We start from the raw sequence: 24743 nt of genomic DNA on the forward strand, positions 1-24743 counted from the left end.
ATAATAATTCATAATGTAATTCTAGTACTGAACTCTTAATGATGATGATAAAGATTAGTAATTATTATTATCATTTGAGAGCAGCTTAGTGGTTTTGTTCAGTCTTTGTTCACAGCTTTATAGTAAGAAAATCATTAATTCAATTTTCATCATTTTAGAAAGTTCGTACTTACATTTCAGAAACATTTTTTCAGAAACGAACCCTAAACATTTGCACAGTAGATACTTGCAAGAAATATGCTTATATAATTATTAAATAAAGTATATTATAATTAGTTATTGCCCTTTTCTTAAAAAAATATCATATTAAAGTTATTAGTGTTGTTGGGGTGGGAGTAACACAAATCTTTGAGATTTGTACTATAGGGAAGTTTAAAAGTACTCTGTATTGTTTATTATATTTTTTACTTTTCTACAAGAAAAAGTGAGATTTGATAGGATGTAATTTTTTTTGCCTGCAATTGTACAGAACGCAAAAAAATAACGAGTAAAATAAGAAAGTGGCTGCAACTTACAGAAAGGATCCATCAAATTGTTCAGAGTGATTAGATCCTGAAGACAGTAGATACAGTGAAATGCTATTGAAGCTTTACAGAAAGATACATTTATCCAATTAGAGGTTTTATTAAATACTGTTCACTAGAAATCCTGACTGAGAACATGCAAAGTATCTCTGGGCCCATAACAGTAGTTGTGAAATTCTTTAATTACATTGTGTTTAACTTTGTTAATTAGTGTATTGAATAATTGGATATTGTCATACTTTAGAAGATTTTATTAAATAATGCTCAAAATTTCATATTTTTCCATATGCTATCTAAAACTTCTGCAACCTTTTCACCAAGTATCTAAACAAATATTTTTATTCTTATTTATTAGAAAAACTGACACAAAATAGTAGGATCTATAGCTAACATTTACAATTCTTGGCAAGTATGTGATAAATGATTTCTGTATACTGGATCTCCTGATGGTCTTGACTTGAAGAGGGCCTGACAGAAAAGTTACGTGAATGTACTGGTCATAGACACAACTTAGAACCAGTCCTTTTTCAATTTTGATTATTTTTTTTTTTTTTAATTTTAAAAGAGACATTTTTAGTGGTTCTAATAGGTTTGAGGATTGAAGAACACTGCAATAACTTTACTTCTAGTTGATAATAGTTGAGTTAAGGATGCCCTTGCAGCAATGAGGACTAACTGCACACTGGGCTGCATTAGCAAGGATGTAGCCTGCAAGTTGAAAGAAGGTAGTTTCCCTCTTTGTAGCCTTCATGAAGTAGAATCTGGAAAGTATGTCTAAGGTTTTGTGCTTCCAAATTACAAGGCACAGATTGCTAAATTAGAACAAGCCCAACAGAGAGCCAGCAAGATGATCAGGACACTGAAGCACTGTACTTCAACTGAAAAGTTGAAGGAAGTTCAGCCTGGAGAAGATAAGTGGAGGACCCTTCCTTCCAGAAGCACGCAGTAAGAGAACAAGTGGCAGTAGTCACAAGCTGTAGCACAACAAATTCCAACTGGACATAAGGAAAGCATTCTTCACCATGACAGCAATTATGTACAGGTAGCTGGAAGAAGAGTTTTTGCTGCTTTTGAAAATTTGCCCAGAAAAAACATAAGCAGCCTAGTCTAACTTCAAAGTTAACACTGCTTTTAAAAATCAGGAGATTGGACTACACAACTTGTTTTGTTTTGGTTTTTTTGTAAAAAAAAAACTTCAAAAGATTAAGAACTTTACAAGAAATTGGAAAATATAATCTGTACAGAATTTGGATAGCATTGAAGAGCTGTGATTTGTATACAGAATCTGGAATAGGTATAGTTTTAAAACAGATTCTTCCCTTGTCAATAAAATATGGGTGGCCAGTGATGATGTCATGTATTTATTGACTTAATTTTATTGGGTTTTTTACTTCATGTTTTTATTGCTATCTGATATTTGAATCCAGTGAACCATTTGATATTTACTAGTGAGATGTATAAATGGTTCATTTTTTTAATACACTTTAAATTAGTTACAGCTGAAGTGCAAATTAAGTGTAGCAATATGTCAAAACCAGTAGCACATTGGTTTTTTTTAGTATTTGATCAGGTTTTATATTCTTTCTGATAAAATAAGTACTAATAGAGAGTTACAAAAATAGCCAAATCAAAAATTCTAAACAACTTTCTCAGATTAAAGCTGGATGAGCAACTAATCATATGACAATATATGCTCCTTAATAGTCGCTAAGATTGGTAATGAAATTTGATAAAAAACATTCCCTTTTAGATATTCCATTTTCTTATTCTTATAGATAACTGCGATAAGGGAAAAAAAATAAATCTTGATTGACTGGAGATCACACTTTTGGGGTGATTGGGTGACATTTTTTAAAAAATTAAAAATACAAATTAATGAAAAGCACATCAGGTTCTTGTGCTTACTGCAGCTGTTTTATCATGGTAGACAATAAATTAGCTTGGAAAGGATTCATGCAGGAACCCACTGCTAACTAAGAAAAACAAAAGATCTCATTAAATTTGTTTTTAAAGTCTAGGTTCTTGTTTTATCTTCTCTCTTTTTTAATTCCCCCACCCCTTCTCTCTCATGTAGTTGTGTTTGGACAATTTGCCTATTTTCAGACAACTTTGAATGATGTGGCAGAATTGTTTGATGGAGAAAACTCTCAGGCTAGACTTCTTAGTTCGCTGTCTGGATCCCACTCAGGTAGGTAATAAAGAAAAGAAGTATACATTTCTTACACAGCTCAGTATGGAAAAAATAAATCAGGAGAATGTTATGAATTTCATTTGGAAATACAATAATAAAATCATTGGAACATGATGCCAAGGGAAATGGAAGACCGTTCTAAGTCAAGACCTTCATCTGGAAACATATGGTTTGGGCAAGAACTGATCACTGGGATGAGTGCAGGAATAATTTAATGAAATTCTCAGATCTTTATGTAAGAGGGAGGATTGCATGGTATAATTATCTTCTCTGCCCCTGAACTCTGAAATACACATCTACATTTTCTGAATGTCTAATTTAAACACAAATTACTTGTATTCACAAAATGCAATTATCTGTATGCAAACATACTCTTAGACTAAAAGCAGGCCAGCTGTTGCATTCAGGTAGTTATAGCAAAATGTTGACCCTGTGAAATCATAATTAAACTTACATGGATTTAAACATAGCCAGAATTTCAAGTATATGTATAGATAATTACTATGTTCATCTCAAGTGGATAATATATAAATTTATTTCTGCAGCTATGAATGTGTTCTGTCATACAATCCTAGTACTTAGAGGATTTTATATGAGTTTAAGACTTTTGCAGTCCAGGTCTTTCAATGGCTTCTTGGTGTTCACTTTGAATTATTGGAGAGGTATTTGATATTAAAAGAATGTAACGTATCTATTTGATATACAGGAAACATTTTATTATTTGAAAAATTCAGCTCATCATTTTCCTCTGGTGAATCCTAGATGATTGTGTCATAATAAGAGTTCACAAATTAATTTAATATTTTTTTAAATTATTGGCAGGAGTTCTGCAACAAAACATTTTTTTGTTAATCTTTAAATTTAAGAGACAGCTCATCTAAACAACTAATTTTACTGCATCAAACATAAAAAAGTTGAAACTACTGTCTGTTTTCACAGCAGACATTGGGAAATAATTGAAGGGAATTTAAACTTGTGATTTTTACTCATTACTTATATCTGATTTACATAGGTTTAGGATAGGATTCTGTTACACAGAATCGATAGTTACAATAATATAAACCTAATCTAAGTGAAAGAATTATAAATCCTATTCACCCAGTTACCTATGATATTTTAAATTAGTGCACTATCATTCATTTCAGTAGAATTTCCTTAAATATGGATTGATCTAATCCGATGAGAATAAAAACAGTTGCCAAATGGAGTGGCATCCTTGCAGTGTAAAAGTACTGTAATGTCTGTGGTGATTCATTGCTGAACTTCTATCATACTGTAGACAGATATTTCAGGAAAGGAGATAAAGTATATTAATCATTATTATTAATGTTCAAGTCAATATATGAAGTATGAAATGGTATTAGAAAGTTAATAATGTAATTAATGTGTGACCATATATTTTTTTGAAGCAACTACATAAACCAAGTCATGGATTCACTCTCTACATTTCAGTTTTTGTCTTGAAATGGTAAACATCACATGAAGATCACCTGTGGTGTGTTTTCAAACACTTTTAATCATTTAATGTGTTTTGCAATTTGCAAGGCAAGGTAAAGCTCTCAGTCACAAAGAGAAGTTAACCAAAAATTCTGATGAATTTGGCCCCAGATGGCAGGTAGGGTTCCTCAGACAAGTAGTTTATTGGAGTTCTAGTTCCAACAGCTGCAGTAAATGTCAGAAAACTTGTTGTTGAATCATGAAGTCTTTTTATTCTGACAAGTTTTCAAACCTCCAATGGAAAATTTAATTTCACGCAGTTATTTGTTTTCTTTACCTATAAAAGAAAACAAAAAACTATGTATTTTAACAGTATATTTGATTACATTCTAAAGAGCTAAAACTGTTGTTTGTTTTCATATTTATTTTCTGTTTTTATTTGTAGGAGAGACATTGCCTTTGGCTACATCTAATCAAATTCTTCTGCGATTCAGTGCCAAGAGTGGGGCAACAGCCAGGGGGTTCCACTTCGTATACCAAGGTACACATGACTGCTTTTGAAGGAAGACACTGGTGCCAGTCTCACACAGTGTATTATTTTGAATTCTTCTTAGGTCTTAAAATATTTCTGTAAATATAGGTATAGTCTTAACCTTTCTTCAACAGTCAGGGACTTCTCCTAATAGTAGACTGGCTTCATAACTCCAGTTGCCTCCAGTGAATCCTTTTTGCCCCCATGGACCTGAATATGTCCAGCCTCTCTCAGCAGTCTGTAGTCTGTTGCTCCCTTGCTGCTGAATGTTCATGTCCTCCTTAGACTGTAAAAGTGTGTAGTGACAACTGTGAAGGCAAGGTAAAAAGGACATTTCATATTTTTTAAAATACTTTTAAAATATTTTCTGCATAATTTGTCATTAGATTGTCCACATATCCCACCATCCCCCACAATGAATGAACATACCCACATAGATTTTGAACTTCCCTTTGTAATTAATGTATATGTAGACTCTTTTTCCCTTACATCCCTTGCTAGTCTTTGCTCCATCTGGACTTGGTCTTTCCCAATTTTTATTTCTATGTAGCTAACCAATGCTGTCATACTCATGATATATTACCTGTCCTCATCTCCACTGATGGTATGTCTCCTTTGTGTGTTTAAATTGCTGAAATGCTCCTGGTCTAGCCCTTTCTCCCTGAATTCCCAGTCTTCCCTCACAATGGGATAATTTCTTCCAGGGCTCTCAAATCTCACTCGAAAATTCACCGGTATCGTCCTTCATGCCTGCTCCTTAGGAGAGTCTATGTACCAACTTCATGAAGATGTCAAAGTCTGCTCACCTTAGTTCTAACCTTATGCCCATTCCTCAGCTTCATCTTGTGGTACTTATAGCCCAAGCTGGCATCTATATCAACATCACAAACGACTCTTCCCTGTTTGTGAGCAGTTTGCCACATTGTAGCTATGTCATTATCTCATAGAAATGTCTATTAAATCTACCCAGTGTTCTGCTTGACTAAAATGAGTAGGGACAAGACCACAGAACTTTATTTTCTAAACACAGTGACTGTTATATTCAGTTTTGAGCAAAAGGAGATACACATCTTTATTTTGTATTGAGTTGGATTAAGTTGCTAGACTGCCATGGACCAGAAGAGGTGTATATTTAATCTCTGTTAAAAGCCACGTTTCCCTGATATTACAGTGAAAACATGCCACCAAGCAGCATTTCAAGTAGGCATTGGAAATCCACCCAGAATTGCTAGCTGCATTTTGGAATTCAATAAATCAGTAAAAATAAAATCAGTAGATTTCTTACACAGTATCAACATTCCAACAATTCATGATTACTATTCAGGCACTATAATGACACAGAAAATGGGTCTTGTGCTTCTGGTGAAGAAATATTCAGTTACCTGAAACAGATATTAAAAATTAAATGAAAGATTTCTTACTTTTATACTTAATTGTACACTTAAAATCTATTTTATACTTACCTTTTGCCCCATCTAATTACAGTTACGATATGAAAGTGATCATTTTCTAACAAAAACAATAAAAATAATATATTTTGGGATTTGTTCTGTACTGACAGGTAATGACTTAAGGGAGTACAGCATAAGAGATATTATGAGAATCTTTGTTACATTCACCTGAAGTCTTTAGAAGTGCTGTTCATTTCAGCTTTCTGGAGACATACAGAAAAAATAAAAATAAAGAAAATATTTTCAAGTACTTAAGAAAATCTCAGTTCTGGATATCTATAGGCAGCATAGTGTCAAAACAATATGAATATGCTTTAACATGTTTTTACTGCCTACAGTTTCAGAGTTAGTTAGACTAAGGTTAGCTTGGATTTTGCATCACTTTTCCTCAGTGTAACAGCACAAAGAGAGGGTAGAAGAGCTGAAGACATTTTCAGGCTTACCTCATGAATATCTGTAGCTCAGCTCAAGGTTTTGGAGAGTTTGCTTAATTGTATTAGTATTGCTGATGTCACAGCAATGATGTTTCAACAGGTTTTGTTCAGGCTGCTAAGACATTCTGTCTTCTTGGAAAGCTTGGAGGGAAAATTGGCATGGCAGAGACCATGAGGCAGTTTCAGTATTGAATGGAGGGTGGCAGATGTGTGACTTGCAGGTCTCTTCCTGACACAACTGAACCTGAGGAAGTATTACATGCATGTCTGCACACTGCAGCTGAAATGCAAGGATGAGACAGCATGCCCAAGTCTGATAATGTGCTGCTAGGCAGTTTTGTACACTAAGCTGATCCATGTGTCTTGGAGAATGCAGTCTGGTGACACCTGTAGCAGTGCTTACAGGTTCATTACCTGTACAGGCAACAAATGTAGTCCCCAAGGGGCTTCAGAGCATTTCACTGAAGGTATTGCATGCGTACCCAATGAGCTTAATGAGACAGTCATTAAACACTGTGGTTTATTGTATACTAGCTTTTCCTTTTCAGCTTTACTAAACTGAAGTGTAAAAGTAGTTTTGGATATTTTTAAGTAATATTATCAAGATTCTTTTCAAAATAATTATTTGGTGGAGGTTTTTTTGTTGGAGCACAGTCATGGTTAGACACAGCAAATTAGTGGAAAGAACCATCTCAGCTCAAGAATATTTCCATAGTTGTAAGGAGCTTGTTAGGACTGTTCAAACTCCTGGATGATGTTTTTAAGCCTTCTTACTTCTATGTTAATAGAAAAATACCACCATGACTACACAGTCTGCTTTTTACACATCAAAAGCATTACTTGTTTTAAATTTATGATGCACAAGTAATCAGAAAAGAGGGGGAGTATAAACTTCTGGAATTAGGAAACAGCTTTCAGTATCTGAGTTCTTATAATCCATTTGCATATGAATGACACCTATGTGTCTTATTCTATTTGGTTTTCATATGCCTAAAATGTTTAGATATTTTTTGCTGCTTTTAAAGAATTCATATTGATACAAAACCTCAATACTGTTAGCTGCATGTATATACATACACACACATATTGCTGTTGAACAGTAAGTCTCCAGGTGAGGATAATGATATGCCTCGTTTCAGTCATTTCTTTGGACTACATTTACTTTCAAACTGTAAGAAATAGATTTTTTTAAAAAAATGAGAAATGTTCTCTACAGCAGTAGAAAATGGGTCAAGCCAGAGCCACTTTGTCTCAGGAGAATCATGAAGCTATTTGAATATCTAGTTTTTAAAATATATTTTAAAATATATTTTAGAGCTTTATTTAATACACACTTGTATGTATACATATATTAGTTAATGAGTTAGTGGTGTTTAGTAAGCTGTATCATTTTGAGTTTTTCTCTCTTCTTTTGAAGCATGTGATCATATTTCAAAATACTGCCTCTTGCTACCCTTATAAACACTCCAGAGAATAACATCCATGCTAACATTGAACACAGTAATCCGGTCTGCAAAGTCAATCATTTTATTTATCAACCTCTATTGCAGGTTGAGCTTCTTTCCTGTTCTCTTTTCCACTGGGCTGATCTCAATTTTGTTTCACAGCAGTATGAAACATTTACTAAAAGATGGAGGATAATTACTATAGAAAATGAAATGTCTCTGTGATACTGCTTGAGAAGTCTAGGTTGCTGACACTATAGGCAAAAGCTAGAAGGAAGGCTAGAGGGGAAAGAAAGTTACTGCTTGCATTATTTCACATTCTTGTGTGAGCAAGCAACAGATAAGGTTTGTAGCTTTTGATTCAGATTTGATGGCTTTTGTAATGCCATTTTCTAAAAAGCTTTATAGATGCATGTCATCTGTGCCTTCATTTCTTTTTCTCAGATGACCATATTTCCTTGTATTTCATACAAAAGGTAAAGGGTATCTTTATTATCAGACTGAATGAATTTCCAGTCACTGAGAATATTAGTGTCAGGTATGTTGAAATATGTTAGGAACCATCATATTTAAGAAGATTGGGAATTATATTTTTTCAGGTTTATCTTACCCTTGTTTTCCTACTGTGATATCACTTAAGAAACAATAGTATATGTTTGTATATAGCTGAGGCTACAGCAGTACAAATTTCTTTCCCTAAAAAGCAAAGTAATGACCTTTTCACCACCCAAAAATTGACAGGTTTTTACTGTTTGTCTTCCTATCCTTCCCTTGATCTACCATACAAATTGGTATTTGTATGGTTATATACAAAGTTAGTATACTGAGATGAGGAAGAACTGTGAAAGAAAGGCAAAGGGAACCAAGAATAAAAGAGGAATGTGACTTTAACAATTAAGTTGTTCTAATCTGCAGCAAGAAAAAAAAACCAATGTCCAGACACTTACTGCTAATGTAACTAGTATTATTTTCCATATGTGTTACCATGAAACATTATGTCCTAGTTTACAACAGGCTTCCTAGAGAAGTGGTCAGTGCCCCAAGCCTGTCAATGTTGAAGAGGCATTTGGACAATGCCCTTAATAACATGCTTTAACTTGGTCAGCCCTGAACTGCTCAGGGAGTTGGACTAGAAGACCATTGTAGGTCCCTTCCAACTGAAATAGTCAATTGGTGTAGAGGCACTTCAGCTGGGCTTTCAGCCATGTCACCTTTTAGACACACACATCTGTTTTCCTAATTTTTTAATGGAGTTTTGAAACAGTACTGCATTTTGCCATGTATTACTTAAATCAAAATTCTATTTTAAGCACTATGGGATTAACTCACTTTGTTTTTATGTCTGGCTTGCATTACATTTATTCTTAAGCCAGTTCTTAAAACAGGGGGAAAAGGCATTAGAAAAATGATGCCTCTTATATTGAATGGCATGGTTTATTTGTGCATCTTTAGCATTTCTTATGTCGCTGTAACCATTGATAGAGTATTAGTAAAAACTGTGAAAAAACTGAGAAAAATGTCTATTTAAACATGACATTGGGTGTTTCCTGCTAACAACAGAATAATCTGACACAACTTTAGCCATGGCTGTTTGTGGCTGCCATGGCAGTTTACTGGCTGCTGCTTTCAGTCTCAAAATGAAGCACATAGCAGTACCACTGTTGGACTAATTTAAGAGTGTTAGTAAATTGCCCCGACATTTGCCATAATGGCAGAGATAGCTAGCTCATAGGAAAAAAAAAATCATAAGGCAATTTTATAATTAACCCAGATGATTTGACATCCTTTGTTGAGAGGTACTGAAAATGCTAATTACACAAAAAATTCTGGATTACAAATGCATGTATGCAAATTGCCAGCTATGATTACTGACAGTTATAGGATATTCTTTAATATGCTTCTTAAAAAAGGGCCTTTACCTTTTCACAGCTGTTTTACTGATTCACCAGATGTGGACTCCAGGTGAGGGTTAGAGAATCTGGGCAAAGATTTTCTTCTGAACCTTAGTTCCTTTTGAGGAAATGGATGAAAAACAGAGAAAGCTAGTATTCCCAGAAAAGGCTGAGCAAGAGTTTCTTCCACAAAATGAATTAAAAATACTCCAGGAGTGATGCTGATATTTTCACTAAGGTCATATAGCCTCTTAGGAACACAGGTAAGGTTTTAGGCACATGGAAAGGTTCAACTAGCAGGGGCTTTAGTGATGACTTGTGTGGGAGGAGGTCATGAGCTACCAGACACAGGCAGCTTCATCTGAAGCTGGTATGAACAACCTCTCACATGCCACAACTTCTACCAGCCAGAGCAGCATGCAGTGCCTCTTCTCAAAGATATTTGAGGCAACAACTGCTTATGGCCAGAGGTGTTTCTGTGGATTAATGTCTAATTATGTGGCAAACCTGTAATTCTGTGCATATGACTGGATATGTGAGCAGCCATCATTGCCTATTCAGTTGTAAAGTCATTATACAATTAGAAGAAGATGTCTGAATAAAACAGTGGCTGTACAGTAGGCCATTTGATAGAGAAAATGCTATGAGTCCCAATAAAAGAATGGAAAAAAAAGAGCAGTCTCGGTCAGTTGAATTGACCTGGCAGGCTGCATCTGGTCTGCAGGTAATGTCAGGAAGAACTGTGACTCTGTGAAATCTTTGAACTGTAGTTTCTTCATTATCTTTCCACGAGTGCTGAACAATTCCCTGCCATGGTTAGAACTGTATGCATTAACAAGTTTCACAGACTATCTGGGTGATGCTGAGGTCCCATTGAAAACTTAATCACCAAATACCATTTATTTGAACAAAGACAGGTGTATTAAATTTACTGAAAGGGAAGTGGTTTGTTTATACTATGTGAAGTATTTAACCATTTAAAATACTTGAAAAATGCATTTGCTTTTATTTTACTGTATTGTGTTATCATTCCAGGAGTATGTTAGTTACTTCTGACAATTTCTTTCAATCTTGATACATTTTATAACTTCCTTAAGCTTTCAAGGCTAAAATCTTCTGCAACCATCTAACCACTGATTTAGAAGAAAACAAGTGTTACTGTATCCGTATGACCTTGTCTGAAAATTCAACCCACTGCATATTAATAAAAAGAGCACGCATTGTACTGTTATTGTTAGTACCAGTTATTTCTAAATCTTCTTTGAAAAAGCATTTTTCTGCATTCACTAATACTTGGATAAACTTAACTGTTATTCTCAATAGTGATACAGAAGACTGGTAGAACATAATGTTAATGTAATCATAAATGAGAACTTCCAGTGCTCTGATAAAATGTGTTATATATTTCATGCTAAATTTAAGATAGAATTGATGTCAATTAGTGTTCTGTATCCACCTTGTAAACAAATGTTAACTTTTAGAGCACTTACCAGGACTTAAAACTACTGCACTTAAATAATTATGATTCTGAAAAGAGCAAATGACAGTATAAGAAATAGGAAAAACATAAAGCTATCAATATCAAAATAAGTATATATAGGCTCTACACACCTTGTCATTTACTTAGTGACTGGGATCGCTGAACAAGTTGGGGATTGTGGGGTGGGGTGGTGGTGGTGTAGTACAGGTGTGCACATAAATATGTAGAAATCTTGCTCTTCACTTTTACAAGCCAGGAAAAAAAATTAAATGTAAGATTGTAAAATAAAATTAAATATAACTGATTACATTTACACTAGTCTTAAAATAGGTTACTAAGCCAGAAACATTATGTCTGAATATCTGCCAGGAATAAAGTCTAAACCTCTCTCCTTTTTTTTTTTTCTTTTCTGTACCATTTTGTATCTTTGCTGATTAAGGAGCAAATGGCAGGCAATTTTCAGGGTGTTACTTATTCATATGTAGATAGGGTGGTCCCCTGAAAGTAATTTTTTAAGAAACCAAACTGATCAAACAAAGCTTTTGAACAGAAAAAATTTTCTTTTGTCACAGAAAAATGGCTTATATTTAATGAGGTTAATTTTAAGGTACATTTATTATAGTGTAAAAACATAGATGATATTGCACACAAATTGTAATTCTATAATATTCTCTATAAATATGTATTTTTTAAAAATTGGCATTTACTAGCTAGCTGCAGAATGAAATGTTGAAAGAACAAGTCTGATACACAAACAACATGCACAATACCAAAAGTCAGAAAGTACAAAAAAATGCCTGTTATAGATAAGTGGTTATAAATAAGAAAACCGAAGGGAGAATAAACCCATGGGCTTCTAATTAATTTTATTATTTTGTTCTTTCAGTGTTGCTTAGTCTTTTAGCTGTTCTTGTATCACATCAGATTTATAAATTCTCAGAAATTATTGGTAAAAATAATTGGTTTTAACTATAAACACTGAAATAGCCTTGAGGGTACATTATTATCACTCTGTATTCTCTAATATGATAAATGTTTGTATAGTATTACATGGGGTTTATATCTGATTATAGACAGCATAATATTTTTATTGGCTTCTAATGAGAAACTCCTAATGAGAAGCCAAAATTTCTGTATTTAATAAGTAAAATAGGTGATAGGTATAATATCCTGTCATTAAAGAGGACAGCTGAAACACCCACTGGTCGTGTCATGCCCAAGGACCTGCTTCCAAAGTCAATTGCTTCCCAAGCTGCCACAGCACTCGCGTGACTGTACATAGTCACAGCCCAAACCCACAATCCAGCTAAAAGCCATTCTTTGAGAATACAGGAGCAGATCAAATAAAAGGAACAATTCCAATTAAGCTCTGTCCTACAAGAAATAATGGTCATTTTTAGTGATCTTTTTATTTTTTATATGATGGCTGTCATTTAGATTTATGGCTCTTTTTTCTTTCTCTCTTTATGCAGCTGTTCCACGCACAAGTGATACGCAGTGTAGCTCAGTGCCAGAGCCTAGGTATGGAAGGAGAATTGGCTCCGAGTTTTCAGCAGGCTCTGTTGTTCGATTTGAGTGTAGTCCTGGCTATCTGCTACAAGGCTCAAAAGCTATCCGATGTCAGTCTGTACCTAATGCCTTAGCTCAGTGGAATGACACAGTACCAAGCTGTGTAGGTAAGCAATTCATTTAAGTCATCTGTTCTGTCACACATGTCTCTGAATGTGAATTCAGGAACTGTTTGAGAAGACAGTGTTTAACACATATATTCACTCTCCTTCGATTAATATCAGTCATGCTCAGTTTAAAAGATCAGTTTTCCATATCAAAAAGTAATTGAGCACCAGGTGGCTGCTAGGCAGTATAGTGTTTTATATAATGACAGATTATATGAGCAAGTGTGATGCACATTTTCTTGAACATTCATTATTTTCATGACTCATCTACAACTTGAAGTACAGGACAGAATTTAATTCTCCAGAAGTGTCTTTACCTGTTTTATTACACAGTACTTGTATATTTCTATGATGCATAGGATGATGATTTCTTTTTTGAAGTAAAAGTATAGTTTACATTGAATAATGATAAAATTCTGAAGTGTAGATAATTTTCTTCATTCTGTCAACAGACCTGCAATGGGATAATGTTTAGCACTTCATTTTTTTTTTTTTTTTTTTTTTGGTAAATGTTGAAAGGTTTTCTTCTCTTCCCTCTTTGAATTTATATCCAAAAGTCATTGATAGTCACAGGAATTTATAATTAGAATGTTCTAAAAATAAATGTAGGTGTCCTATTTTTTGTGTATTCTGTTTTTTTGTTTAGTTTAGTTCTGTTTTCTTGAACCTTAAAGAAGCAATTGCGTGTACAGTAAAAATATTTAATGTACCACACTGCTTTACCAGCTAGATCCAATATTGGAACTATCTTAGGCTGTGGGTAAGTTCACATGATTTCTGTCAATCATGACTGTTTAATGTTATGTCTTTACAGTTTGTTGTTACTCTCAGGTAAGACATGATTAGGCTGTGCTGCTAAGCTGTTCTAGGCTGCACATACTCAAAATGAAGTTCACTTCTGAATTATTTATTCATGCAGGTTGTAACTTATGCTTGATATCGTTTGTGTATTTTAGATAACATTGCTTTCTAAGTTCAGTTCATTGCTTCACGTCTATGTGTTTATGCTACAAAAGGGAATTATTATAATTGGTTTAGTAAAATTGTTACTACTTTTTCTGTTCTCTGAAGTGGTTTAGATTTTATAATAATTCATGATAATACTTTCTTTCAGTGCCATGCAGTGGGAATTTTACTGAGCGGAGAGGTACTATTCTTTCACCAGGTTACCCTGAACCTTATGGTAACAGCTTGAATTGTGTGTGGAAAATCATAGTGACTGAGGGATCAGGTATTCAGGCAAGTCTATATTCTGTCAAGTATGGAATATTAAGTACTTTGTGGTTCAGTTTGAGAAGTAATTTTTTATTTCTCTACAAGTGTCAGAAAATAGCAGTTAGTAAAATCATTTTTTGGAGGTACTTGAAGTATCTGTACTTTTATTTTCTCAGTATGGTTCTTTGATTAGCTTTATTGTATGTTACTTATTTTTACAAGGTGGTATGAATGAGAAATGGTTAACAAGCAGCTTTCTTAACTGTGTAGAATACTAAAGCATGTCCTGGTCCTTCATTCTGGTATGCAAATACCAGCCCTTTCTAGCTGCCAGAATGTCACTGAGGCACTTGAGAAGTCTGTAACTGTCTGGATTACCTGCTCATTTAGACTTTGAGTAGTTATTTATAATCATGCAACATATGTGCAAAATCAGTTTTACTTACCTAATGTCATATTTTCTAAAAGTTACGACAACTTAAAAAGTGAATGTTAATGTTTTATTTACATTTTTTTCACTCAGTTTTTTTTTCTTTGAATCTGCTTATGTTATTTTCTTTGGGACATGCTCTCTTTTTATTTTGTTGTTTCTAGAACATTTAAAAATACACATGGCTAGTTGGTTTAAAAAGTTTTGTGATGGTGTTTTTTAACAGATACAGGTCATCAGCTTTGCCACTGAACATAATTGGGACTCTCTTGAAATATATGATGGTGGAGACCTGACAGCACCGCGTCTTGGGAGCTTTTCAGGTGAGGATATGACATGATTTAAACATACAGTTCTATATTTAGGTGTGTGAGATGTGTCTGTATGTTTGCTCACACATATAGACAGGGAGTGTATTTGTATTGCATTGTTTGTGATATCATTATGAAACGTTCTCATTTTCAGGAGGAAATTTCAGGTGATGTAAATGTGTCAATATTCAAAATCAGAGAGGTTTTCAGAAGAAAATGTAATACCAAAATGTTTAGCTTTGATTAGTGGGATTTAGGAGATAATACTTTAAAATCAAAAAAAAAAGTGCCTTTCTTTTATTTTACCTACTCATCTCATAGAGAAGATACAGTGATATAAATTGGTACTGGCATTCCAGGAGCTTCCTTTGATAGCTTTAACTTAGTTTATCCTTGTTAGCCTCCCTTTCTCAGAAAAAAGATAAAGTATTCAGTATTCATCCAAAGTCACCAGACCTCAGAGCACAAAACAAATGACTACAACTGGGACATAAACCATGTAATTCATTGTTTTACATGTACATCAGGCATATATAGTTCTACTCCTTTTCTATGAGACAGTTTCTATAGAAAGAGCATGTTCTATAAATGAAACCAAGAGAAAGAGATAGTTCATATAAGTTTAAGTCATGAAAAATATCCTAGATTCATGAGCTCTTATCACAAGCCTGATCTGATTCTGGTGTAGTTAAAGCATTTTGTGGAATTTTGCCGCTCTGGTAACTTCACAAACTTTTGAAGTATAAATGTATATTGGATTATGTAGGGAAATGAATGATCAACTGAATAAATTAACTCCCTATTGTTTATTTGGATATTGAATTAAATAATTTGAAGTTACACCTCAAAATTTAAATATTAAAATACGTTGTGAGTTAACTTTAGTAGGCAGCTCAGCCCCACTCAGCTGTTTGCTCACTCCCACACAGTGGGATGGGGTAGAGAATCATAAGGTTAAAAGTGAGACAACTCATGGATTGAGATATAATAGGTAAAGCGAAAGCTTCACATGCAAGCAAAGCAAACCAAAGAATTTATTCACAGGCAGGTGTTCAGCCACATCCAGGACAGCAGGGCTGCATCATGCATAATGGTTGCTTGGGAATAGGAATGCTATAACTACCAATATAGGATGCCCTTCCTCTTCTGTCCCACAGTTTTTATTGCTGAGTATGATATCATATGGTATGGGATATCCCTTGAGTCAGTTGTGATCTGCTGTCCCAGCTGTGTCACCTCCCAACTTCTCATGCATGCCCAGCCTACCCACTGGTGGGACAGTGTGACAAACGGTGGTCTTGATGCTTGCTGTGCAAGCACTGCTCAGCAATAAGGAAAACATCCCTGTATTATCAACACTAGTTTGGTCACAAATCCAAAGCACAGCACCATGCCAATTACTATGAAGAAATTTAACTCTATTCCAGCCAGACCCAGTGCAAAAGGCTGTAACATTTTATATTAAATGCTAGTAACTATGCGGTATATTAAATTGGCAATGGAGAAGAATGAAATTATAGAACTTAATCAGCTTTAGCAGGTGAAATATTAGGCAAATAGATTGGACCCATTGGATAAAGAACTGATAAAATGATCCATTTAACAATAGTCCATTTAACAATACTCAAGATTCAAAACACTTTCTTGTTCTATACTGAAAGTGTGTCATTTTGCTTTAGCTTAAAAGCCTTCCTAATTTCCACGGAAACTGGAAAAGGCAGGGGTTTTGTATTAGAATTATTTTGTTGGGGATAGAGTAGTATAGCTTTATAGTGGGTTTATTTCTTCTGTATAATGAATGTCAGATTTAAAATGAGTAATTGTTTTGTGTTTGGGAAAGACCTAATGAAGAATATGTAAACATAACGTGAAATCTGCTGTTCCCAGTATTGAACCAGTAATGTGACATTGAAACTGAATTCCAGGCATAATTTCATAGGTGGTAAAATTCAGAAGGTATCATTTCTCTCTTGCTGAATCTTGTACAATAACATTGTCTTCCGATTCACTCTATGAATTCATTTATCTTCTAAACATGCATTCAAGATATACAATTACTAAGAAGTTACTAAACTGTGCTTCTAAAATATGGAGTTGATTTGGAAAACTTAATTCACTGGAGTCTTGCTTCTTAAGGAAGACTTAACAAAGTCAGGCAACTATGCCATTTCCTTGTGTCAGGGCACAGTGGGGGCCAGCAGCTCCCTGAAATTGGGTTGCCAGGAGACATAAGGATGCTCTGGGGTGGCAGGGCAGGCCCTGGCAGCCAGGGCCCATCCCCCCACCCCAGCCAGAGGCAGGGCATCTGGGGGACACCAGGTCAGCCCCAGTCCCAGGCATGGGGCATCTCTCTGGGGACTGGAACAGGCTGAGGCCGGGCTGGGATATAGATCTAGCTTGATGGGCCCAGCTTGATGGACCCCATGGCTGGGCTGGGCAGGGCAGGGTGGTGGGGAGCTGGAGACTAGCCCTGCTGTGGCATTACTGGGGGAGGGACTGGCATGGGGTCCTGGGCCACGGGCACAGTGGGGACAGGCAAGCCCCAGGGGGCTGGGCAGGGCCAGTAAGGGCTGTCTACTAGAGCAATCTGAGCCCTTATATATTTTCTTATCCTTTTTGGATTAATCCTGGTGTCATCTTTCATTAGTGAATGGCAAAAATGTTAGGGCATTTCTCTTCTTTTTATGCTATGGTAATGTTTATGATGTGAGGATGCTATTTTAAGGGAAAGTGATAGAGGCTTCAAAAACAAAGCTGTTACAAAAATCCTGATACCATGTGTTAACAGATATAAAGATACCTTGTGCTTCTGTCTTGGTGGCAGAATCTTTTTTGTACAGGATTTTTGTACAGCCACCCTAGACAGAAGCTGCTGTGGCTGGGACTGATGTGTTAAATGCCAAGAGGCATTATCTCCAAGCATACTTTTGTCGCATGCAATGGAATAGTGAGCCAGGTAGTTTCCTGTGCCTAATAGTGATAGGTGATGCCTTTTTGTCAGCAAACTGCTTCTTTTTAAGGCCAAGTTTCCTAGCTGACTCTAGACAGTGTTGAGAGACATTCAGAGTAAATGGAAAACTAAAATTATTTTTGCTTTCAATGGTACAGGTTCATCAAAGTAGTGCTGATGGCTCATGAGCTGCTGTAGCATTTACAGAATACATACAAGTGTAGCAGGTTTTTGATTAACGAATGAAGCTTAGTTGCCTTACCAAATGTTTGAATGAAACAGGATCATTTATGAGAGAGAGAATTAATTCTTTTCATATTATTACTAATAAATTTTACAATGAGTAAACATGTTTCTAAGTTTACATAATAAAGTTATACCTGGAATATTTTAATAAAATTAAGGGACTGGGTGAACAGATCAACTCTTAATTCTCTCAGTTGGGAAAGTCACAGTTTTTACAAACAGAATAGAATTTTACTTCCTATATTCAGAAGAAAAAAAAAGAAAAAAAAAAAAGAAAAGCCATAACTGGAATTGATTTTTCTCCTGTGGAGGTAATACACTTAATTGTTCATTTGGAAAAGTGATTTAAGTTCCCTGTTTTTCAATAGCCATTTTGATTTCCAAAAGCAGGTGAATTTATTTAAAAATATGTTAAAGAAAAAAGAAGTTTCATTAAATGTTAATCAGCTTATGTGCATGTGAAGTTTATCAAGTGTTTGATCTTCTGTGCTTGTTCTTAACAGCCATGGTCTTGTATTTTCCACTTCCTCAATCTAAAATGGGTATATTCCTTCCAATAATATTTTTCTCTTCTAAAGCCTGCATTCATTATAAGGCTATGAAATTGTCAACTGAATTTAGAGATATTTTGTTCTTATAGCTAAGCAACGGAAGTTCCTACATAAAGCCTGTCCCTTAAGCCAATAAATCAAAACTTGTAAAACTTGAATAAATGTCAGGCACCCCATGAGTATTTTTAAATATGCTGTGCTGCCAATTGTGTCACAGAATGGAATTATGAGGGAGTGGAAATTCCTGGGATGAAAGGACAGAAATTCATTAATATGCCAAAGTCTGTCCTGTACTACTTAGTGAAGGTTATAGACACAGCTGAGTGAGAGAATATTCTTGACAAACAAGTCACTTTTTCCTGAAAGTATTAAATCTAAACTTAAGTGAGAGATCATTTTACTTAAGACGCAGAAATGAGCAAAAAAGTGGAACAAGCCAGAAAAGCAGCAGTATTTTAGCATATCTAGCTTGGGACCGGTGCTTCACTGGACTATGGTATATTCAAGCTAAAAAAAAGAAGAGAGAGAAAGACTAAAAATAGCTACAGCTCCATCTAAAATTGTAAATGCAGGTAACATCTGACATTCCTTTACATATGTATATGTACTTAAATATGCATATATACATGTATAGGCATATGCAGAGAAAGCATACAAATACAACAGTCACTGAGGTTGACATCTGAACAATCTACTTTTATGATGGTAGTATAATTTAGAAATAAATAAGGTAAGAATGTGATCCCTAATCTATGTTTGTGCTAATCCAAGAAATGTGGAAAATTACCATTAATCTCCATTCTTTGTGATAAATTTCTTGGATACCTAGACAACCTTTCCCATTTGCAATGTAATGTTCATGTCTGGAATGAGATACATTGCTCCTAGTTGTCATTGCTATTGAAAAGGGTAGTGGACATAAATTTCTAAAATAAAATCATAATTAAACTTAAAGTAAAAAAAAAAAAAATTGTCCTCATTCCCTTGTAAGCCTTTAGGGAGGCAAACATGCACTTACTGCCTCCTAAGAGTGTTCCTTGTTTTGCAGATTACAGCTTCTCAATCAAGAGGTTAAGTTGTCAATCAGACTCCAGTATCCTAACGTGGTATCCATCTATATGAGTGTTAGATGTCTACCATGGAGGTATCTGCACCTAAGCTATTATTCATGAAATCTGTTCCTGCCTTTTAATTATTGTTTCTTTCTATTGACGATAAAGGAAGTCCAAAACATCTAGGACACTGGACACATCTGGTCACCACACTAAAACGTATCTTCCATGCTTCATATACCCAATCCAAGAAGAAGCAGATGTTGGCAAGTGGTTAGTAAAATTTCAGTTAGATCATAGAATCACTGAATAGCCCAGGTTGGAAGGGACCTCAAAAGATCATCTGATTCCATCTCTCTATGGAAAAGGGAGTCTGGGTGAGATTATTTAGCATCTTCTCCAATCACATCTTAAAAACCTCCAGTGAAGAGGACTCTACCGTGTCCCTGAGGAGATTGTTCCAGTAACTGATAACTCTCACTGTAAAAAAAATAATCTTTCTTATATTTAAAGTGACTTGTAGTCATTACACTTATCTTCTCCATGTGGCTGCCTGTGAAAGGAGAGCCTCCATCCTCTCTGTAGCTGTCCTTTAAGTACTGAAACACAGTGATGAGGTCCTCCTTTGAGCCTTCTCTTCTCCAGGGAGAAGAGACATAACTCCTTCAGCCTTTCCAAATAGGGCAGGTTCTCCAGCCCTTTCATCATCTTCATGGCTCTCCTTTGGGACCCTCTTCCAGTCTGTCTGTGTCTTTCTTGAATTGTGGGGACCTGAACCGGACATAATACTCCAGGTGCAGCTTGATGAGTGCTGAGTAAAGTGGGATAATCACACCTCTATCTCTCCTAGTAATGCCCCTCTGGATGCAGCCTGGGAACCTATTTGCCTTTGCTGCTGCATCAGTGCACTGCTGGCTCATGTTCAGTTTGTTGTCCATTAGGATCCCCAGGTCCTTTTCAGCAAGGCTACTCCACACCCACCACAGATCCTAGCCTGTACTGGTCATTTTGGCTATTCCGACCCAGGTGCAGGACTTACACTTGTTGTTGTTAAACTTCATACTGTTCTTGCTAGTCCACTCTTTCATCCAGTCCAGGTCTCTGTAAAACGGCTGACACGTCAAGCTCACTGCTCAGCTTAGTGTTATCAGTAAACTTGGTGAGGGTGCTTTCAGTCCCATAATCCAGATTACTTATGAAGATGTCAAAACAGTGTGGAGACCCATATCAGTCCCTGGGGGACCCCACTTGTGACAGGCTGCCAGCCTGAACTATGTATGCCATTGAATGTGGCAATTATGAGAATTAAAATCTCTAGCCTCATTTATTTCTCACAATACAATAGGATATAATTTCTCATCTTACTGGGTATCACCCTCTAAGGAATTAAAAAACTGGTGTTAAATGTTAGCAGATCCTACGAAGGAACAGAACTGCCAGAAGAACACTTTAGTTCCATGAAGAGTATAATCATTTTGAGTCAACATCCTCATCCTTACAGAACAGACACCTTAAACATCCTTAAATAAATTTCAAATTCCATATGGATACTGTGAAAAGTCTTTCCTCCAGGAAGATGTTTCACTATTTTCTGTATTCCATTGTAAGTATTGTGTGATGTGAATGCTGTGTACTGTCTGTGAATTTCCATACTTGAAGCTTCCATGTCAGACCTTCCTTAAAGGGCAACCTCTCATCTTTTAGCTCCTCACCATTTATCTCAAGATTTTGCTTAATACAGTTTTAGGTTTAAAAGTATTTACCATTTCCTAGTTTAGACTGTAGACTTATGAAGATAATTCTTTCCAGGGTTTCTTTTTAAGCCTGAGTTTCAAGGTCAATAACTAGTCTGCTCACAGCTACTATAGAAACAGCAAATGCCCCATAGGAAATGAAAATATTTCTTACGCAACCACCGTTGAAGTTCATTAGCTACTTGATACTGTCTTTGAGGGTAATCATAGAAAATCATGTAATTTTTAGCCTCAGTAGGTGTTCCAGCTTTAGACAGTAGAATATGAGTTACGTAGTATTCATGTGGTAACAAAGAAACATGTGTTGGACTTCTCAATGCTAGTGGCAAAGAACATGTCCCGGGTGAGCGAGAAGCTTGTTGTGTAGCACACACTGGAGTCCATGGCACACAGTTTTATAATAGCTATTTCAATTAGATAAAGCTAGCATGTGGTGGGTAGTTTTGGTTGTGTGTTTTGGTTTTGGGTTTTGGGGTTTTTTTAATGTGTTGCACCTGCTTCTTCATTTCCTGTCATACCCTCAGAATTAGGACAAGTGGTTGAAATATTATTGTGGGAAGATGTGGAGTGGACACAAAGAAAAAATCTGGATGGCTCTTTTCTGTACTGAAGTTTTTTTATATGTGGAAAAAAGTCAAATGGCAGTTAAGCTTGTTCTCATAATCAAATCCTTTCCTTCCATGATTTTTTTTTTCTAGTTATGCCTCTTTTTTCTGTCCAAGTCAATAAAGTTTCATCTGAACATGATGGGATCTTGTTTTATTGTATGCACATAGCCTTTTAGTATCATGACTTGTGATCATAATTTTCTTGTCGGCTGAGGAGAAAACAAGGCATAACATAGCAGTAAGTTTGAGATTTCCATGCCTATAATGAGAAATAAATGAACCCGTCTGATTCAATCCTGGTGATGTCTTTTCAGTATAAAACTGATATATCAGCATGCTACAGTTTATTCCATAACTTATTTTTCTAGGTACAACTGTGCCAGCATTGTTGAATAGCACCTCCAATCAACTTTATCTGCATTTTCACTCTGACATTAGTGTGGCAGCAGCTGGTTTTCACCTGGAATACAAAAGTAAGGCTACTTGTTTTTTTACGTTTGCTCAGGAAAGATGCATGTGAAAAGGGAAAGATAGAATTTATATTCTTTTGGGTTTGGTTTTTTTTTTGTGGTTTCTTTTTCTTCCCTGACTACAGAAGTCTACTCAGTGTGAATTGATATAAGTGATATCTATTAAACTGAAATTTTAAATTAAGTGCCATTTCAACTTGCTGAAAACCAGCTTTCAAAAATTAGCTACATATAAAAAATTAACCTGCCAATTCAGAAAAAAACATTTTAGAGATGTTTAATTATGGTGTGGTGTTTTTTTTTTTTTTTAACTTATTTCAGCTTAGTTCTGAAACTTGGGTAACAAAAAAAAGTAAGAGTTAGTTTCACTTTTTGTAAATAGATGAAACCAGAACAGATAACACGTTTTTTCCTATTCATACATGTATATGTTTGTTTCTTGGTGTTTTTCCTTTGCTTCAAATTCTTTTCCCTCAACAAATTTCTGTAATTAAAAAAAAAAATAATAAAAAATTTGTAATTCCACAGCTACAAGAAAACACTACAGTTATCTTGGTAAATTGTTGGCAGTATGAACGAAATAACTGAAGAAGCTTAATGGCAAATTCTGCTATATATCAACGTTATGAATGTTTTGTGAGCAGCTTGGCTCTAGAATACAAAGGTCTGCTGTTATCAGCATCAATGGATGACCTCACATAATCATATTTAACTCAAGCATGCATGCTTGTATTATTACCTCTCTGAAAAACTTCAAGTACTATAGAATATATTCATCACATGTGCTTGCATTGTTTTGCTTTTAACTGGAAATAAGTATTGCAAAGAATATTCTAGTCTTCTAAAAATCAATGTGTTGATGAGTTAACAGTCTGATGAATGCTTTGATGGAGGTCACAAAGTACATCCTCTTTAATTTTTGAAAATGAACATGGTCTATTTTCTTAAAAATGGCATTCAAGATTTTTTTTTGTGAAAATTGAGTTCATTTTTGTATTACATGCATTCCAATATTAATGTCTAAAACTGTTCATGTTGTTATTCATCTTTTTAAGAAGTACATATAAGTAAATACATGGATGATTTTTAGTAAGCTCTATTTAGGATTGAGATTAAAAATTGTAAATAAAATATGAATACGTACAGAATTTTTAAAGGCTAGATTTTCAGCTCACAACAAAGATTTTAATCGAAACATAATCCATAAAATAGTTTTATGTTTTCATTTGGTTTCTTGTTTATTTCAAGCATTCACGTGCAAGCATGTTGTAGGGTTTTTTGAATAAAAACATTCTAATGGTGATGTAGCATAAAAATATGATTATTACTACTGCAGGTATTTTTTTAGAACCTACTGTTTTGGCAAAGTTAAGATTTTTTTTTTCTGGGGAGCCCTCCTCCCCAGTTGGTCAGTCTTTTTTCCTCCTCAAGCCTTTCACCTTAACCTGCAGTGAAAGTATAACTCCATAGGAAATATAAAGAAGCACAAATTTATTCTAGGAGGTTGCTGCACAATGAACATTTTGAAGCTCATTTTTTTGTATTTTACTGTATAGTTTTTATTATCTCTGTGACTCCTGGAAAAAATGTGTTCTGTTAACAAGTAAAAAAGTGTTTGGGAGCATGCAAGGTCACTTAGATTTATGCTTTTGTTTGTCTCCTAATTGCCAGTTCCAGAACTGTGCTCTGTTTAAGTGTCTATTGACTTCAGTGGTGCCAATATTTCAAGGCCAGGTTTTTTTAGAAGTACAACTCAGTACAGGTCAAGGTAGTAACATTCAGCATTCAAAGCTTAGTTAACTTCTCTCTTGATAGGCTGGCAGGAAAGAATTATTTCCTTTCTTAGGTGGCTATACAGTCTCTGCAGGGCTAGCAGGAGTGCCTCTGTGTGTGTCTCTGAATACAGAAACTGAGCAAATCCCCACAGCAAGAATTGCTGTTTTATATTGAGCAGTCACCTTTTTAGATCAAGAAAGAAGCAGAGAAGGAAATACTCTTCTGTGTAACAAGGTGCAGATATTGCTAGTGTTTGATTATGAATTCTAAAGCCTGTGATCATTCGGTCACCTAGCATTTGAGGCAGCATTGGAAAAA

At 35.2% G+C, this 24743-nt stretch overlaps 1 protein-coding gene and 1 long non-coding RNA gene across 7 annotated transcripts in view; one reads left to right on the forward strand and one right to left on the reverse strand.

Annotated features, from left to right (window-relative positions):
- The window catches only part of CSMD1 (CUB and Sushi multiple domains 1), a 1231811-nt gene that overhangs the window by 1027405 nt on the left and 179663 nt on the right, over positions 1 to 24743 (forward strand). For all 6 annotated transcript variants that reach the window (XR_013928146.1, XM_080387724.1, XM_080387722.1 and 3 more), the window contains 6 exons: positions 2599 to 2712; positions 4598 to 4693; positions 12859 to 13062; positions 14177 to 14301; positions 14934 to 15030; positions 22548 to 22652. Coding sequence is in view for 5 of the 6 variants with exons in the window: in XM_080387724.1 (XP_080243850.1) it covers positions 2599 to 2712; positions 4598 to 4693; positions 12859 to 13062; positions 14177 to 14301; positions 14934 to 15030; positions 22548 to 22652 (741 nt within the window). In the remaining variant the exon portion in view is untranslated. The remainder of the gene's footprint in view (positions 1 to 2598; positions 2713 to 4597; positions 4694 to 12858; positions 13063 to 14176; positions 14302 to 14933; positions 15031 to 22547; positions 22653 to 24743) is intronic.
- On the reverse strand, positions 2726 to 8803 carry LOC308064000. Its single transcript, XR_013928150.1, has 3 exons — positions 6579 to 8803; positions 4806 to 4992; positions 2726 to 4489 (listed from the first exon to the last, which is right to left on the reverse strand). It is a non-coding gene; the product is annotated as an uncharacterized lncRNA (long non-coding RNA).

Source organism: Falco punctatus (genome assembly GCF_963210335.1).
Source record: "Falco punctatus genome assembly, chromosome: 5".
In the NCBI taxonomy this organism is placed as follows: domain Eukaryota; kingdom Metazoa; phylum Chordata; class Aves; order Falconiformes; family Falconidae; genus Falco; species Falco punctatus.